Genomic DNA, 18,810 nt, shown 5'->3' with positions numbered 1-18,810 from the left:
TGGCGTCCGACATGCCTCAACTAGAAGGACCCAGAACTAGAATATACAACTATATACTGGGGGACTTTGGGGAGAAGAAGAAGAAAAAAAAAAAAAGAAGAAGATTGGCAACAGATGTTAGCTCAGGTGCCAATCTTAAAAAAAGAAAAAAAGATTTGTTTTTGCTTAAGCTATCTGAAACTTCAGGTTCTTATGTCACACCTCAGAGCAAGACCAGAATGACACATCTGTGCATTCTATGGACTTGAAACACAAGTAATTAGTTTACTTCTCTTTGGAAAAGTGCAGAGCAGTCTGCAGAGAGTCAGCTGCGTATATGGATATTCTCCCAGTTGTGTTCAAGAGCCTGATTACTCTTACAGAACTAACTATTCAGTGAGATTAAGCAGGAAGTTCTCTCTCCCCCACCCCAATACTGCAGTACTTTTATATTTATGTGTCTGTCTAGTTCTAGTTATATTTACTTAGTATGTTTTGAAAACTGGGAGATTGCTTAAACTAATACATGGAGATCTTGGAAAATGTGATGACTTGTGTGAAAGTTTTGGAAATTTCTTCCACTTCTCTTACTGATCAGTTTAATCATCCATAAAGTTTGTAATTTGTAAAGTGTGTAGTTTGTCTACCGAATGTACCATATGGGTTACTTAATTATTTTTACCCAATATTATGGTCATTTTGATTCTGGTAGGGTTAAAAACTACTTTTTGGATCTGTTTTCACAAAATAATGTAACCTGCATCTATCTTTACTTGGAAACAGCGACGAATGTTGTTCTCTTTACCTCGTGTTTTGAATCCACGGAAATGTGACACTAAAGTTTCCCCTTATGAGTTATGTGCTCATAGATTACTTTAGATTTCCCTGTCTTACCCAATTATCCTGTCTATTGCTGATTTGGAAAAGGTCTTACTGTACCTTTCTTCTTATTCGATATGTTGAAATAGACTACAATTTACTGTGAAACTGTGGTCTGTGTTTCCCGGCTTCCAAAAGAAGTTGCCCAAATTTAATTTGGATTAAAGGGTAGTATTTGATTGCTAAAGGGCCATATCCCTTCAAGAGTATATCTCTTCTTACTAATTTTTAGAGGCTGTCTTTCATAGATGAAGGTATTTTGAGCTGTTTTTTCAATAGTAATGATAGATTTACACTTCTGTTCACACTCATGACAGTACCTCTTGAGACTAATTGAATACTTAGGAAATAGGTATTGGGATTGAGGATGCAGGCTGTTGTCCCAGAACAAACTTACCAAAAGCTTAAAAACATTTGGGGGTTGCATTTAAATTGGCCATATAGGCAGTGGTTCAAAATATAGCAGATCTCAAACTCTTGGGTTGGTGCTAGGAAATGATCTAGGATTGATTGTGTTTCTTCTGCTGGTGAATAACTGAGTGAGGGATCCTCAGAAATAGTGTGCATAGGAGGGAAATGAGTTAGTCAGGCTAGGGAAGCCATTATGGCTATGAGCAACTTTCTTACTCATATCTAACATTCAGTATTCCACAGCATGAGGAAGTAACCCATTTGCACATCCAGCCTTACATTTGGATAGAACCATAGAGTTGCTATCTGCAAGTTCTTAAAGATAAAAATTGAAAAGCAAACAAATCCTATCAAAATAAAATGTTGATGTTGTATATTTTTATAGTTGTAGTATCAGTACTTTCTTTAAGACTTTACCGGTAATTTTTTAGCCTCTATTGTGTGAGGGAATCCGTTGTGCTTTATGTGGTGCATTTACTTTTCATGAAAAGTAAAAAGATGAAAACAGTGTAATGACTTGCTTTTTAAATGTCAACATGTTTATTTCTTATTCCTTCTCCTTACCTTATTTTGCTATCCTTGGAATCAATGTTCCTATTTAAAAATTAATAAAAACAATTTAGTTACTTTTATTCTCAACATATTTGAATAAAAAATAACATAGCCTTGCTTTGAAATTGCTTGTATAATTGACTGTGGTATTTTACTCTTAAGCATTATTCCTACTACCTTCCATAATAGAAAGCAAAATGATTACTAATGCTAAAGTTTGCAAAATGTAGAGCTTGCATAATATTTTTAGTACTTCCCCCAAACAGTGAAACCAGTGTAAAAGTTAAAAATAATGAATGAAACTGTGGAAGTGCTTGAAGGAAAACTATTATTGTGTTTGTGTGCTGGCCTTAATAATATTTTTCATTCATTCCGGGAAAAATTTTAATGAGTGTTTACTGTGTGACAAAAACATGATCAGACACTGGGGATGGAAAGCTGAATAGCATGTAGTCCTTGCCCTTAGGAAATTTACGGTTTGGATGAAGAATCTGGCAGATTAACAGACAATTTCAATCCTGGAGTAAACCCAGGGAGGGTAAAGAAAATAAAGATAGCACCTGACTAGACAAGATTTGGCAGGGGAGGTAAGGATAGAAGCCTCAGGTCATTTTTAAAGCCCTGTTGACCTGAAATCTCACCCCCACAACCCAACCCCAACAAATCTAGAGCAATTCCTCCAAGTCCTCATAAGTACTTTTTTTGCACATAGCTATCTAAACTAGTAAATGCAAGTGCCCAAGGACCATGTGCATCTTAACAGGAGTCTCCTAGACACACAGTGTTCAAATCTCGGAGGACTATATAGTTTATTGCCCAAACCAAGGCACTTTTAAAAATGAAAGGGGCCCGTTAATTATGCCAGGACCACAGGTAGAAGCTAGATGTGTCCTGGCAACCTGGAATACAGGTTTATAGCCTTAATGATTTTAATATAGGAGGCTGTTTTAAAATTTTAAGACTGGAATTTTATATTCTGTTAGGAGGGAAATGAACAAGTTTATGTTTATTCTTGGTGACAAGTAGTTACATTGGCCTTACAGGTAATTATCAGATAACAAATGAACCTTTCTTCTGAATAGCTGGATTATAATTTTGTGTTTGTTTTTAAAATATCTTAAAGCCTTAAGCCTTATTATACTTTTTTCCTGAATGACAAATATGATTCGTTTATTCAGAAATAAATCTACCTGCATTGATTATATTTATATACTGATTGTCTTGGAACTAGAGGGTCTGAAGAATCTATTACTCCTTCCCAAGTAATAAACCCTTGTTTACCTCTGGCTGGAGCTATTAAGATTGAAAGACAGATGACCCTTATTTGTACTTTTCCTGGCTCGGGCATCATTCTTTGTGAATAGAACACCTGGCCAAGGGTAAAAGTCTAGGTGATGGTAAGCAGCTTATTTGACAAGTTATTTATTCTTTTTTCCCCTCTTTGGCAAGACCAGATTTTGATTGACGTGCGTCTCAGTTTTTCAACCCTGCCAGGGCCTTACTGTGTTATTAATACTCTCTTTTGCCCTGTGTTAAATTTCTGGATGTAGGTGCTTTAAAGTATTGGTATAAGTACTGAATTTTGCTTTTGATACTTAAAGGCACCAAAGATTTTGTGAACTGTGGCTCGCCACAGAATGTTGGACATCATTTAATTTGGCCTACATGTAGTTGACCTTTGTTGTTTTCGTCCCATCTACTAAAGATGAGGCTTAGAATAAGATGAGTTTTTGTTTTGTTTTTATTTTTGACTGTAGTTTGAGTCAAGATACTTTATTTTTATATTCTATTTTCCTAGTAAAGAATAATGTCGGAATTATTGCATTACATGACAATGGTCTTAAAAATCAAGAAGAGAAAACAAATCAATTGTAATTTTGAGACCCTGTAACTTTGATGTGGCCATTTTCTGCTCAGTTGTATTTAGCAGTTGTTCAGGCTGGGAAATGGTTACACTAAATCATAACTGAAGAGAGGCAAGATAGTTTTTGTTTGTTTTGATTGGTGGGCAGGGACAAAAACAGGGATTAGTGACAATTAGTGAAATTATTTTGTGTATCTAGCTTCCTAAGTGAAAATAAAATAATGTTTAACTCTTTAAAGCTATAGGTTTTTTTTTTTTTTAAAGATTGGCACCTGAGCTAACATCTGTTGCCAATCTTCCTTTTTTTTCTTCTTCTCCCCAAAGACCCCCAGTGCATAGTTGTATATTCTAGTTGTAGGTCCTTCTGGCTCTGCTGTGTGGGATGCCGCCTTGGCATGGCTTAGTGAGCGGTGCTAAGTCTGCTCCCAGGATCTGAACCAGTGAAACCCTGGGTTGCTAAAGCAGTATGCAAACTTAACTACTCTGCCATCGGGCCAGCCCCACTATAGCATTTTTCTGATTTGAAGATTTCATTCAGACCTTGGATTGATTTTCCTGGCAGAAAATGGAATAGCTCACTCCATCTTGTTGTTGAATTCTTCATTAGGAAACCATGATAGAGTCCTAGTCTTCTGGTCAGCAATTTTAGTGTTTGACAGCAGAGGTCAGATCCACTTTGATATATAATTTTTTGAGATTTCACCCTTAACATTTAAAATTCATTTAAAAAGTTTAATAGGCTTTCTTTTTTAGAGTAGTTTTGGTTCACAGCAAAATTAAGCAGAAGGTACAGAGATTTCCCATTATCTTCTGTCCTGACACATGCGTAGCCTCCCCCATTATAGACATCCCTGCCAGAGGGGTGCATTTGTTACAAGTGATGAACCTACATTGACACATCATTGTCACCTAGAGTCCATAGTTTACTTTAGGGTTCACTCTTGATGTTGTGTGTTCTATGGGTTTGGACAAATTTATAGTGTCATGTATCCACCATTATAGTACATAGAATAGTTTCACTGCCCTAAAAATCCTCTATGCTCTGCTTATTCTTTCCTCTCTCCCCCAAAGCCCCGGCAACTACTGATCTTTTTACTGTCTCCATAGTTTTGCCTCTTGCAGATTGTCATATAGTTGGAATCATACAGTATGTAGCCTTTTCAGACAGTCATCTTTCACTTGGTAACATACATTCAAGTTTCCTTCATGTCTTTTCATGGCTTGAGAGCTCATTTCTTTCTGGTGCTGAATTATATTCCATTGTCTAGATGTACCACAGTTTGTGTATCTGTTCCTCTACTGAAGGACCTATTGGTTGCTTCCAAGTTTTGGCAGTTATGAATAAAACTGCTGTAAACATCTGTGTGCAGGTTTTTATGTGGACATAAGTTTTTAGCTCCTTTGGGTAAATACCAAGGAGCACAGTTGGCTGGATCAGGTGGTAAGAGTATGTTTTATAAGACACTGCCAAACCTTCTTCCAAAGTGGTTGTGCTATTTTGTGTTCCCTTCAGCAATGAATAAGAGTTCCTGTTAATTCATATCTTTGTCAGCATTTGGTGTTGTCAGTGTTCTGGATTTTGGCTATTCTAGTAGGTATGTAGTGGTATAAAATTCATTTTTTTAAATTACAAAAGTAATGTAAATATGTTAGAGAAAATTTGGAGACTAAGGAGAAGAAAGAAAAATCACCTGTCATCTTATCATCCTAACATAAATAGTTTTCGTATTCTGGCTGTCTTTTATTTATGCATTTTTTATGAAGTTAAAATCATGTTATGTGTAATTTATAATCTAATTTTTAAAATTAATAGACTTTATTTTCTAGAACAGTTTTAGATTTACGGGAAAATTGAACAGATAGTATAGAGAATTCTCATATATCCCTCCCCCACTGCATCATACACAGTTTCTCCTATTAAGAACATCTTACATTAGTTTGGTATATTTGTTAAAATTAGTGAACTAATGTTGAGCCAGCCTTGATGGCCTAGTCGTTACAATTCAGCATGCTTTGGTTTGGCGGCCTTGGTTTGGTTCCCAGGCTTGGAACCACACCACTCATCTGTCAGTAGCCATGCTGTGGCAGCACCTCACATAGAAGGACTAGAAGGACTTGCAACTAGAATCTACGACTATGTACTGAGGCTTTGGGGAGGATAAAAGGGGGAAAAAAAAAGGAAGATTGGTAACAGATGTTAGAGTGCATCTTTCCCAGCAAAAAGAAAAAAAATTAGTGAAGCAATGCTGATACGGTGTTACTGATTAAAGTCCATAGTTTATTCAGATTTCCTTAGTTTTTACCTAATGTCCCATCTAGGACCCAGGATCCCATCTAGGATACCACATTATATTTAGTTGTCATGTCTCCTTAGGCTCATCTTGGCTGTGGGCTTCCCACTGTTTCCATATTTTTGATGACCTTGACAGTTTTGAGGAGTACTGGTCAGGTGTATTATAGGATGCCTGACTATTAGAATTTATTTTTTCATGATTAGACTGGGGTTTTGATTTTTTGGGGAGGAAGAGCATAGAGGTGAAGTACCCAGTTCGTATCAAGGGTACACACCATCATCATGATTTGTGACTGTTGTTATTGACCTTGATCATGTGGCTGAAATTGTGTTTGTCAGGCTTCTCCACTGTAGTTATTCTCCTCAGACCATCCCCCCTTTTCATACTGTACCTTTTGGATAGGAGTCCAATGCAGCCCATACTTAAAGAGTGGGAAGTTTTGCTTTTAAAACTTAAGTTTCTCTTTTAAAGTGTAGTATCTGTATAATTTTTTGGAATTCTTCTGCATAGGAGGAGACTGTCTCTTCTCCCCCATGTATTAATTTATTCAGTTTGTTTATATTAGTGTGGGCTCATGGATATTTATTTTATACTTTGGCTTATATAATCTGATAGTACTATGTTATTTTGTTGCTCCAGTTGTTCCAGCTTTCGCCTTTGGTAGCTCTTTCATTTGGCTCGTGTGCCCTTTTGCCATACCCTGTCAATGTAAGTTTTTGTTTTCTTTTTTGAGTACTTCCTTACTTCTAGCACTACAAAATGCTCTAGGCTCATCTTTTGTATTTCCTGCCCCAGTCCTAGAATCAGCCATTTCTCCAAGGAGCCCTGGTTCTTTTTATTGGAGAATGATATTAAAAACCAAGATCTGGGCACTGGGTGTGGTTGTTGCTACTAGGGTGTAGAGTCTTTCTGGCCCTCTTAGCTGACAGAGCAAAGAAATACATGTGTGTGTATATTTACCCTGTATATAAAGTAGTCTATAAATAATTATATATGTAACCATCTGTATCTATATTAAGTTAAACATGAGTTCTTACTGATGTCTCTAGCTTTACTCCATTACCATATGGATCTTTTGTCTCCTTCCCCTTGCTGATATGTACATTTCCACTCCAACAGTGAGAAACTTGGCTTCCCATGTCTACCATTCATTTACTTAGTTGTTCAGTTCTGGTATACATGTATAGCAATATCAGAATTGTTAACCTGTAGCCCTGTGGGAAACAACTTTATTGACCTGAATACAGTACTTATATGCAGTCCCTTTTACCTTTAGTCTTAGAGAATTCATTGATTTCCAGTTGCTTAGGTTTGCCTGCTTTTCTCCTACCCCATTCAGTGAGGTTGTTTGAAAAATATTTGCAATACAGTTAGATTCTTTTGTCACAATCTGGATTCCCCCACCCTATTAACAGATTTTTTAAATATTTGCATACATTAAGATTTACTCTTTGTGTTGTAAAGTTTTATAGGTTTTGATAAATGAATTGTGTCATGTAGGCACCGTTACAGTGTCATACAGAATAGTTTCACCACTGCCCTAAAAATCCTCTGTGCTTCATTTATTCATCCCTCCTCTCCTTCCAAGCCCCTGGCTGCACACTGATCTTTGCCTTTCCGCAATGTCGTACAATTGGAATCATACAGTATATAGCCTTTTCAGATTGGCTTCTTTCCCTAGCAATATGCATTTAAGTTTCCTTCATATCATTTTGTGACTTGATAGCTCATTTCTTTTTATAGTTGACTAATAGTCCATTGTCTTCATATATCATAGTTTTGTTTTCCCATTCACTTATAAAGGACAATCTTGATTGCTTCCGGTTTTTGGCAATTGTGAATGAAGCTGGTATAAACATTTGTGTGCAGATTTTTGTATGAATATAAGTTTTCAGCTCTATTGGGTAAATACCCAGGGGTGTGATTGCTGGATCTCATGGTAAGACTATGTTTAGCTTTTTAAGAAACTATCAAACTGTCTTCCAAGTGGCTATACTATTTTGCATTCTTACCAACAATGAATGAGTTCCTTTTGTTCCATATCCTCACCTGCATTTGGTATTACCAGTTTTTTTTTGGATTTTAAGTATTTGAATATGTATGTAGTGGTATCTTGTTTTGATTTGCAATTCTCTAATGATGAATGATATTGAGTAACTTTTCATATGCTTATTTGCCATCTATATATCTTCTTTGGTGAGGTATCTGTTCACATCTTTTGTCCATTTTTTATCTGGGTGGTTTGTTTTCTTATTGTTGAGTTTTAAGAGTTCTTTGTATATTTTGGACACAAGTCCTTTATCAGGTATGTGTTTTCCAAATATTTCCTCCCAGTCTGTGGCTTGTTTTTCATTTTCTTAACAGTGTCTTTTGCAGAGCAGAAGTTTTTAATTTTAATAAAATTCAGCTTAGTAATTTTTTCTTTCGTGGATTGTGTTTTTGTTGTTGTATCTAAAATCTCATTGCTATACCCAGCATTACCTAGATTTTCCCCTATGTTATCTTTTAGAAATTGCATTTTTATAATCCACTTTTTTTTTTTTTTTTTTTTTTTGCTGAGGAAGATTCACCCTGAGCTAACATCTGTTGCCAGTCTTGCTCTTTTTGCTTGAGGAAGATTCTCCTTGAGCTAACATCTGTGCCCATCTTCCTCTATTTTGTATGTGGACTGCTGCCACAGCATGGCTGCCAATGAGTGGTGTAGGTCTGGACCTGGGAACTGAACTCAAGCTGCCAAAACAGAGCACGCCGAACTTAACCACTAGGCCATGGGTCCAGCCCCCAATATAATCCACTTTTTAACATAACGTTGGCTCAAACATATTTCTAGATTATTTTGTTCTTCATATTTACAATTTTAAATGATTGCTTTATAGTTAATCAAATTGTTGTACTATAATTTTCTTGACCATTCATCCCCCTATTGTTGACTTTTCTAAGAACAGAAATTTGGAAACAACCTAAATAATGATGAATAAAGATCAACACTTTTTCTGTGTTCAGGATTATTTCATGTATTCTTTCAGCAAATACTTGAGTGGTCTACATGCCACTAAGTTTCTTGCCCTCATGGAGCTCATATTTTGATGATTTTCTTAGGATACATTCTCAATAATGCCACCTGAGTTGAGAGAATATGAACATTTTTATGACTTCAGGTGCATATCACTAGTGAGAAACCTAAAGGATTTTATCTATTTACATAGTCATCATCTCATTTTCCATACAAGTTAACATGAAGAGTAATAGAGATACAGCTATCCCCTGTTGTCTGAAAGTTCTCTTTATACCATTTCGCTTTTACGAAATACCTACATTAGTATATATGTACCTGTTTTTGCTTACCAAAAGACACGTGAAGTGGATTTTCACTTGTGCCAAAAAAGCCAAAAAGTGAAATGAGTTGTGCAAGTGAGCTGTTATAGAGGCAGCACACACCTGGAGCAGTGAGAATGGTGCCACCAAGCTCCTTCCCTGGGAACTACACCCAGCATCTCAGCATCGAGCTGCCATAGCTTTGGACTATGTGTGTGAGCATCTGTGCTTTGTCTTGATTTATTTTGGTACATTATTTTTTGTGTCTGGGAATGCTCAAAAATTTTTCCCGTATAAATTAATGGTAATTGTTTCTTCACTTTATGCCATTTTGGCTTACAAAATGTTTAATAGGAATGCTCTACTTTCAGATAGATTTGCTGTTTATTGGGAAACAAACATTTTAGAAACTTTTGGCCATTTACTTTATTTGTGCTTCTCTTGTCCTGTCAATAAATGAGATTAAAATAATATAGTCTAATAAATTAGAATAAAGTGTAAGATGCAAGGCCAGCCCCAGTGGCCTAGTGGTTAAGTTTAGCACACTCCGCTTCAGCGGCCCAGGTTCCGTTCCCGAATGCAGACCTACACCACTCATCAGTGGCCATATTGTGGCGGCGGCCCACATACAGAATGGAGGAAGATTGGCAACAGATGTTGGCTCAGGGCCAATCTTCCTCAGCAAAATAAATAATAAAATGTAAGATGCAAAATGTTATTATTTCTTAAACAGAATTCCAAAAAAGTTTGTGATATTTAAGTGATCCAGAGTAGTAATTTTGTGCAGACATGTTTAAGCTTCACTTCCTTTGGCTATGTTCATTGCTTATGCATGTCTGATCTCTTATCTCAAGAGTTTAAGGGCAAAGTACAGTGTGATTGTAAAGACAATTATAGTCAATAAAATATTTCCTGATTTGATTATTTGTCTAAGTAAGATAGCAGGGAGGCAGAGTTAGATGAAAAAGAGCCAACCTATGCTCGTCAGATGATTTAACTGCAAAATTAGAAAGGACAAATCTTCATGTTTCAGTTGAATAGTTCCTTGTTTTTATAATCTAGTGTCTAGTGTCGCTGTACCCAGCAACTGGGCAATGAACCAGTGAAAAGTCACAAGAAGTGTCTCCCTTCTGATGTGTCAAGGGTCTGTTTTTCTCCAACTTGTGAAGTCTTCACCCAATTTCCAAGAAGATATATTGTGGAAAAGGGAGGGAGTTTGTTTAAAAGCTTTGTGTAGTTGAAAAGCTATAACAGCTGTATTAAGTTTTTTTAATTAGCCATTGTTCCAGTCAGTCTAACTCAATTATTTTATATTTTACAGATTGTGCCTTTTTTATGGGCAAAAATAATTTATGTGCTCATAATCACAATGGACAATATTTTTATATTTTAAATGCAAAAAACCCAAAAATAATTTATAGTCTGTCTTTGGTTTTTGCATTGAACATAATATAAAGACTTTTCCATGTTTGCATTTACTATTCATAAATGTTTTTAAGAATTGTGTAGTCCCTTTGTTTGATGTACTTCAGTGTCTTTAAAGGTTTCCCTAATGTTAGATATTTGGCCGGAAAATGTCTTTTCAAATACTGTGTCAGAAGAAAATGCTTTATAGCCTTGAATGCTTAAAAATCTAGGGGCTGGGACCGGCCCGGTGGTGCAGCGGTTAAGTTCGCACGTTCCGCTTCTCGGTGGCCCGCGGTTCGCTGGTTCGGATCCCGGGTGCGGACATGGCACTGCTTGGCAGCCATGCTGTGGTAGGCGTCCCACGTATAAACTAGAGGATGATGGGCACGGATGTTAGCTCAGAGCCAGGCTTCCTCAGCAAAAAGAGGAGGACTGGCAGTTGTTAGCTCAGGGCTAATCTTCCTCAAAAAAAAAAAAAAAAATCTAGGGTCTGGCCCCGTGGCCGAGTGGTTGAGTTCGCACGCTCCGCTGCAGGCGGCCCAGTGTTTCGTTGGTTCGAATCCTGGGCGCGGACATGGCACTGCTCATCACACCACGCTGAGGCAGCGTCCCACATACCACAACTAGAAGTACCCACAATGAAGAATATACAACTATGTACCCGGGGGCTCTGGGGAGAAAAAGGAAAAAATAAAATCTTTAAAAAAAAAAAAATCTAACAAGAGGGGCTGGCCTGGTGGCGCAACGGGTTAAGTGTGCTCTTTCTGCTTCGGCAGCCCGGGGTTCATCAGTTCGGATCCTGGGTTCGGACATGGCACCACTTGGCAAGCCATGCTGTGGTAGGTGTCCCACATATAAAGTAGAGGAAGATGGGCACGGATGTTACCTCAGGGCCAGTCTTCCTCAGCAAAAAGAGGAGGATTGGCAGCAGATGTTAGCTCAGGGCTAATCATCCTTAAGAAAAAGAAAAGTCAGGAAATAAAAAATCTAACAAGAGAAATCTTGGACTCTCAAAAAACAGGATCTGAATTACAGTCATACATCGCTTAACAACAGTGATACATTCTGAGAAAGGGGAATTTTGTCATTGTGTGAACCTCACAGAGTATACTTGCACAAACCTAAATGGTACAGCCTATTATACACCTAGGGTACGTGGTACTAATCTTATGGGACCACTGTCATATATGTGGTTCGTTGTTGACCAAAACATTGTTAGGCGGTGCATGAGTGTATATTTGTAATGCAGTGTAATGGTATTAATCCAATGTTTGGTGAATTTGACTTTTGTCTGTCACATTATGGCTTTAATAAACTTGAAAGAGATGCTGTTGCTCTCTGGCTTAACTTTATAATCGTCTGTTACTGAGCTGCTTAACTACACTAGGCTCAAAATATGTGTCTGTTGTTTATGGGAGATTAGGCAAAAAGCCAAAGCAGTAGTAGGGGTAAAACTACCTCTGGCTTAATTTTCTCTTCATTACTTCCATGAAATAGGCTTGTAAGATTTGGAAGTATTGAAGATTTAGCTTATTTTCCATGAAGATATGAGAGTTAAAGGAAAAAGGATGTGTTTTATCCATTAAACAATTTCTTGCTGCAGCTATGTGTAGAGATTCATCTACTAGGATCTTCATAACAACATTGTTGATATTAGCAAAAAAGTTCAAAGTAATCTAAAAGTGGAATAGGGCTTATGTTTCATGCTGATGATGAACTACTATTTCACATTTATAAATGAAGATATTATATAATTATTTTTATTTTAAATCAACTTTATTGAAGTTTAATTTACATACAGTCAAATGCACACATTTTAAGTGTCGAGTTTGAGTTTTGACAAATGTATAGACCCATTTAACCACCCCCCCAATCAAGATGTAGAATACTCCAGTTATTTCAGAATGCTGCTTTGTGTTCCTTTGCATTCAGTACTCATCCTCTCCTTTCTCTCCCAATCCCCTACAGTCAACCGCTGATCTGATTTCTACCACTATAGAATAGTTTCACCTATTTTGAAACTTCAGATAAATGGAATCAGTCAGACTCTTTTCTGTCTCACTTCTTTTACTCAGTGTGTTTTTGAGATTCATCCGTGTTCTTGTGGATATCACTAGTTTGGTCCTTTTTCTTGCTGAGTAACACTCCACTGTGTGAATATGCCACAATTTGTTTATCTGTTCACCTTTTGATAAACATTTGGCTCTTTTCAGTTTTGGATCATTATGAATAAAGCTTCAGTGAACATTCAACTACAGTTGTTTGCATGGGCATCTTTTCCTTTCTCTTGGGTAAATACCTAGGAGTGGAATTATTAGGTCATATAGTAATTGTATGTTTAATGTTATAAGAAGCTGCTACATTTGTTTTTGTTTTGTGCTCCCATCAGGAGTGTATGAGAATTCTAGTTCTACATCCTTGGCAAAATTTGGTTTTGTCACTCTTTTATATTTTAACTGTTCTTGTGGACATGTAGCCATTGTGTCTTAATCTACAAAATTGAAAAGTATATCTTATTGCTTGCAGTTATAGGAATTTGTTGTCTACTTTTTATAGGCTGCCTGTGAGGGATTAATGGCCCTTTAATTACTTTCTTGCATGTCAAAGGGGTTCAAAATGATATTCTGCTTAACACAGAATGGCTCCTTCCTGTGGTCCATATAGTGATTGGCTCTGTCATATTTCTATCCATATTGAGTTTCATTATGTATAGCTTCCTTCACAAGTCATATACAAATCCTGACTATTTAGAGCTTTTTTCCTGCTTCTGGGTGTGTTTGTTAGCTTTGCAGTTTCCCCAGCTGGCTAAGTTTAGTTGAATAAAAGTTTTATCTAAAACCACTCTCATTAGCCAACTAAAGGCCTCTCTGATGGGGCCAAATTTTGGTCTCATGTAAAAAATGAGGAGAACTTTATTAAAGTTATCCAGTGTATCTTTACAATGCTGAACACATAAAGTAAGTTGGGTATCATCTAGTTGCCAAAGGAAACAGAATTTTGCTCTTACTTGTGGATTGTGGACTTTTTTGGTAACCTTCTCCCCCCATTTTATTATGAAACATTTCAAACATACAGAACAGTTGAAGGAACTGCACAGTGGATACCTACATACCTACCACCTAGATTCTATAACATTTTGTTGTATGTTTAACCACATATCTGTTGACAAATTTTGGTAGTGTGTTTAAGCTACTACCTTTGTTTGTGGAAAAAGCATGGATGAGTAGAACCTACTGGGCAGTAGTTACTTTTGTGTGGCGTGGGACTTAGTGGATCTCTGATGCAGTGGTCTTATGAAGGTGACTGTTTTGTGATCTCCATTATCATTGGTTGAGAGCTCAAACATTTGTTTTCAAGTGAATTCCAGTTAGATTATGTTAAAAAGACGGAAGAAAGGCAAGGAAAATTGGTGGTAGAAAGGGTTTACATCATCAGGAGGCCAAAATAGTACCAACCTGCTTGCCCAACTGCTACAAACACTATCACGTGAATAGCTGCCATTTATTGAGTGGTTACCATGTCCAGAGCTTTATTTCATTTTAGTTCTCACAGCTCTGTAGGTATAGGTATTATTAGCCCCATTTTATGAATTAGGAAATTGAGGCTTAGTGAGATTGAATAATTTACCTAATGTCTCATCTGTTAATTGGTATTCAAACTCAGGTCTGTCTGACTCCAGACCCGTGCTTTGAACCAGAAGTCTGTACTGCTTAAGTTCCCTTTATTTCAGAATTTATGCTTTACATTCATTTTTGTCTTCAGAATTTGTCCAAAGTGGGCCACACCTAATTCGAGCCTATTGCAGTAGCATTCTTGCGGAAAAGAGGATATCATATAAACATTTTTGTGAAGGCCTCTTAATTCTTGAGGAGGGAGGGCCCTTTTGGAAATCAGGCATCCTGGAGTTTTTACTGACCTCATTTTGTTCTCTGAAGAATGAAGGAATTTCCAGCTTTGTATTAAATTGTGGAATGTATAGTGTTCCTTCTATATTTGAACCAAATAAATATTAGCAAGTATATTTAGGATGTGATACTGGTAGTTCTTTCCTGTCTTTTTAAAGAGCTTTTTGGAATGATAGCCAGTTGGAAGCTTGGTCTTACTAATAAAGAAGTGAAACCTAAGCAAGCTCCCTTGCTCCCTGGCTGCTCTTGGAGTAAGCCTCACTTAAGTTTCTCTGTGACGATTTTCAGGGCTTGTTTCTGTGAGTGACCCAAGGAGCAGTGTATTCTAACTGATGCACTAACACACTGAATACACTGAATGAAAACCATATGAGTGGAGGTGTGCATTGAAAGTAATAGTTTTTAACTTCTCTGGAGATTACTTACTCCTTTTTGAAGCTGATGAAAGCTGTGGACCCTCTCCCCAGAAAACAAACGTGCATATATGCACACAAATACAGTTTTACATACAAATACTGTAGGTGTTCACTGACTCCTAAGCCTATTGACAGAGTACCCTGGATTAAAAATCCTTTAAAGGAAAAAAAAATTAGGGAGCTGTAAAGTAAGATTTGAGCATCAGTTCTTAAACGTTTTTCACAAATGGCATCTCTTAAAATTGATTGTACCAGCATAAAATCTTGTTTGAGTATCCAAGATGTTTTGTTCAGTCTCTAAAGTGTTAGTTTTCCCCACTTTGTTAAAAAAAAATTAAAGATATTTGTGTGTAAGCTAAGATTCCTAAGGATAGATGAAATTCTCTACATTGATTTTTAATTTTTGCTTTTTCAATTTTATTTCTTCTACTATCAAAACATTTTCTCAGAACTACTAATAAGGCCAAAGATGTAGATGAAATCCTTTGCCAGTCCCCAACTTTAGGTTCCCATTTCTTCTTTAACCAAAATTTCTTCATAACCAACAGGTACATAGTACTTCTTTCCTTGTTATAACTTGTTATATGTGCAAGTGTTCAGGCATTGTTCTTGGCAAGTTACATGTTTTCTTACATTAATCCTCACAACAACCCTGTTAGAGACTTATTACTCTCCCCATTTTACAGCTGTGGAAAACAACACTAAGAAAGGTTAAATAACTTGATCAAGACAAATTCTGGTACTAAAAAGCAGAGCCAGGATTTGAATTCTTACAGATTTAGCTCCAAAGCCCATTTCTTTCTGTTTTACCATCCTGCTCTGTGATCAAAGAGTTTGCCATTTTTTTCTGATCACTAGTCTGACCTGATCTGAATTTTAAAAGCCCCAATTTCCATGAGTGGAAGGGGGTCGGTTTTCTTCTACAGCTAGCCAATTGTAAAATTACTGATTTTTTGTGTGTGTATAAGTTAGATTTTAGGTTGTGAAATGTCAAGAGTGCTGAATTTGTTGGCTGTATTATTAAACCCAAAATAAGGAAGAGGCTAGCTGGGTCATCTCCTGCCTGTTCTGTTTATATAAATGGATGTTTCAGATACCAGACTCTGACAGGGACAATTCCAGTGACTGAAAAGTTTGTGAAAGGCTTGTTACTAAACTTAGCATCATTTTCAGGAAGGAAAAACCCTAATGGTTTGGAACAGGACTAAAAAAGAGTTTAAAGGGTAGATAAGCTTTTATCAAATTGACTAAGAGCCAGGTGTCTATTTCCTAACTGTCTTGGGATAGCCATGGAGGGGAACCTCCAGGTCAGCTAGCAGCCTAGTGGTTTTTGCTGAGACAGCAGGCAAGGTCAGCATTCTGGAAAGGTAGTTCGGTTTGCTGAGTGAGTTTTGTGACACTCAGCATCTTTCTAGACAAAATTATTGTTCTTTCAAACGTTGTACTTTTCCTAGTTTCAGCCTTTTTTATACACAGTGGAACAGGAAGAATGAGTAGGTTGATTTGTTATATAACCTTAGATGTACATTTTTTATTATGAATTGATGCACCAAGCTTTAAGTGAGATAGCACAGAGCAGGAAAAAAGTAGATAGAATCCTAAGAGAGATTAATTGGAGTGATTGGGAGAACAAAGGAAGTTGGGTCAGATAATGAAATTTTAGAAAGGTTGTTTCTCTGCTTTTTTAAAAACAGTGAAGGAAGAAACTAGTGTGTATGAAGATATATACCATTTAACTCTCAAGGTGATGAAACTTGGTATAAAGGAAAATTCAGTTGACTTATTTGAAGATATGGGGAGAAATCAGATATAAATGTAGAAGAATTATTTTAAGTCATACTTTTGGAGTCTTTACAAATTAAGGGAATGCTTTTGGTGAACAATTTCTTTTAACAGAATTTGTGGGGGGTTTAAAAAGGACGGAAAGTACCATTCAAATGGCAAGATTGTTAAAAGTCACTTTGATTGTATTGTATACCTGCGTAGTTAGGATGAGGAAGTTGGACTATTTCGCTTTACAAGCTTTGTTTCCTCCTCAGCTTCACCCTCCTTCCCATGTGTTTTCCTGAAGCTGTGTGTGGGATTCTAGCATAGAGGAAGGGTAGGTCCTCTCACCTGTTTCCATTTTTTCCCCCTGCCATAAGTTCACAAGCACTTTTTCACTTTATGATCTATAAAAACGTAAACAGCGTTTCTGGAACCAAATTAATCTTTTGATTTTATGGTTCATACTGTGTGACACTGGAGTGGGGGCAGGAGGGTGGAGATATAAGGTGTTTGGACCCTTCTGGTTTATGGGATTGTCTTTTTCCCTTTTTCCCCTTAGGAACGGCGTGAATGTTGAGGGGGCGACACACAAGCAGGTGGTGGACCTGATCCGAGCAGGCGAGAAGGAATTGATCTTGACAGTGTTATCTGTGCCTCCTCATGAGGCAGATAACCTAGATCCCAGTGACGACTCGTTGGGACAATCATTTTATGATTACACAGAAAAGCAAGCAGTGCCCATATCGGTCCCCACATACAAACATGTGGAGCAGAATGGTGAGAAGTTTGTGGTGAGTGTCAGCCCAACTCAATCCTCAAACATCCAGCTTTTGTTTCCCCCAGTCGTATCATCTATGATATATATTAGAGCACTAGAGTAAGTGACTGCAACCTAGGTCAGCTTGTCTACCTCCCAGTAGACAATGGGTTCACACATAAATACAAGACACTGACCCTGATTTATTGCAGGGGGTGAACCATAGTAATGAAGAGTCCTATTGCTTAAGTAAAATTCCATTTTATTTCCAGACAGTTTTAAGTTTGCATTCTTGTCTGTTGTAAATGTGTGTGAGTTTGTTTTGCTTGTTCTTTTATTGGTTGCCATATCCCTTTGCTAATAGCAGTCTCACTTAACTATTGACTCTGTAGTGCTATAGAGCAAGATTAACTTTAAAAGGTGGTGTCTTCCAAAATGTTTCGGTAATACAGTTTGTTTATGTCAGAACCTACAAGTGCCCTAACACTCTTCTCCACATCTTGTTCTTTTTCATTTTCTTTGGAGATATCTGTGTGAATGATTAACTCTGGTTTTTCCCAAAGTCCTAATTATATTCTGAATGCACTTCACATGAGCTACTTTATTTATTTCCAATCTGTTGCTATTGTGGATATGCAGGAAAGCCCATCTTGAGTTCTGGGTGATATGTGCCAGCTCCTTTCCTGAATGCCTTTGTTTTTTCTTCAAAACCTAATTGCCACTGATAGCCCAGTTTACTTAATTTTTCTCTTGGTTGCAGTTTGCTTTATTTGCCTTTGATTATTTTGGGAGTGTTGCTATAATGAGAAATTCATTATTTGAATTTGTGGAAAATGAAGTGGGTTCTCTTAGCTATTGGCAAACTGACTACATATGTTTAAAGCTGACTTGCTGACTAAAGTTGCAGTCTCTGAAACTGAGATTTGTCCTCTGTATAGGAGTGAGCCACTGGATATTTATGGTAAATTCTTTTTAGTGGGGAGATGAGAAAAGCAAGCAAGGAAGCCAGAAAAGTTCCAGAAGGATCAAATAATGTTTAACTGCATCTGTAATTTAGCTGGAGATGATAGCACATAGGTTTTATGTCAACCTGATCCATGTATTCTCAGAACTATATGCACAAAATTTAGTTTTATCTTTCAAAGCTGCTATGCTTTGAATCATAAATCATGTGAGAAGTAGAAATCAAGGTCAGGTCCTAAAAGTAGAGCAGACTGGATGCTGAGGCCTTTTGGGAATTACCTAAGACCTTGGGAACCTCTGT

At 37.1% G+C, this 18,810-nt stretch overlaps 1 protein-coding gene across 5 annotated transcripts in view; it reads left to right on the top strand.

Annotated features, from left to right (window-relative positions):
* SNX27 (sorting nexin 27) overlaps positions 1 to 18,810 on the top strand; it is a 67,699-nt gene that overhangs the window by 9,418 nt on the left and 39,471 nt on the right. For all 5 annotated transcript variants that reach the window (XR_011536583.1, XM_070607299.1, XM_070607300.1 and 2 more), the window contains exon 2: positions 17,349 to 17,580. Coding sequence is in view for 4 of the 5 variants with exons in the window: in XM_070607299.1 (XP_070463400.1) it covers positions 17,349 to 17,580 (232 nt within the window). In the remaining variant the exon portion in view is untranslated. The remainder of the gene's footprint in view (positions 1 to 17,348; positions 17,581 to 18,810) is intronic.

This window comes from Equus przewalskii, unplaced genomic scaffold (genome assembly GCF_037783145.1).
Source record: "Equus przewalskii isolate Varuska unplaced genomic scaffold, EquPr2 ChrUn-10, whole genome shotgun sequence".
In the NCBI taxonomy this organism is placed as follows: domain Eukaryota; kingdom Metazoa; phylum Chordata; class Mammalia; order Perissodactyla; family Equidae; genus Equus; species Equus przewalskii.
This window is presented reverse-complemented; position numbering and strand designations above follow the sequence as displayed.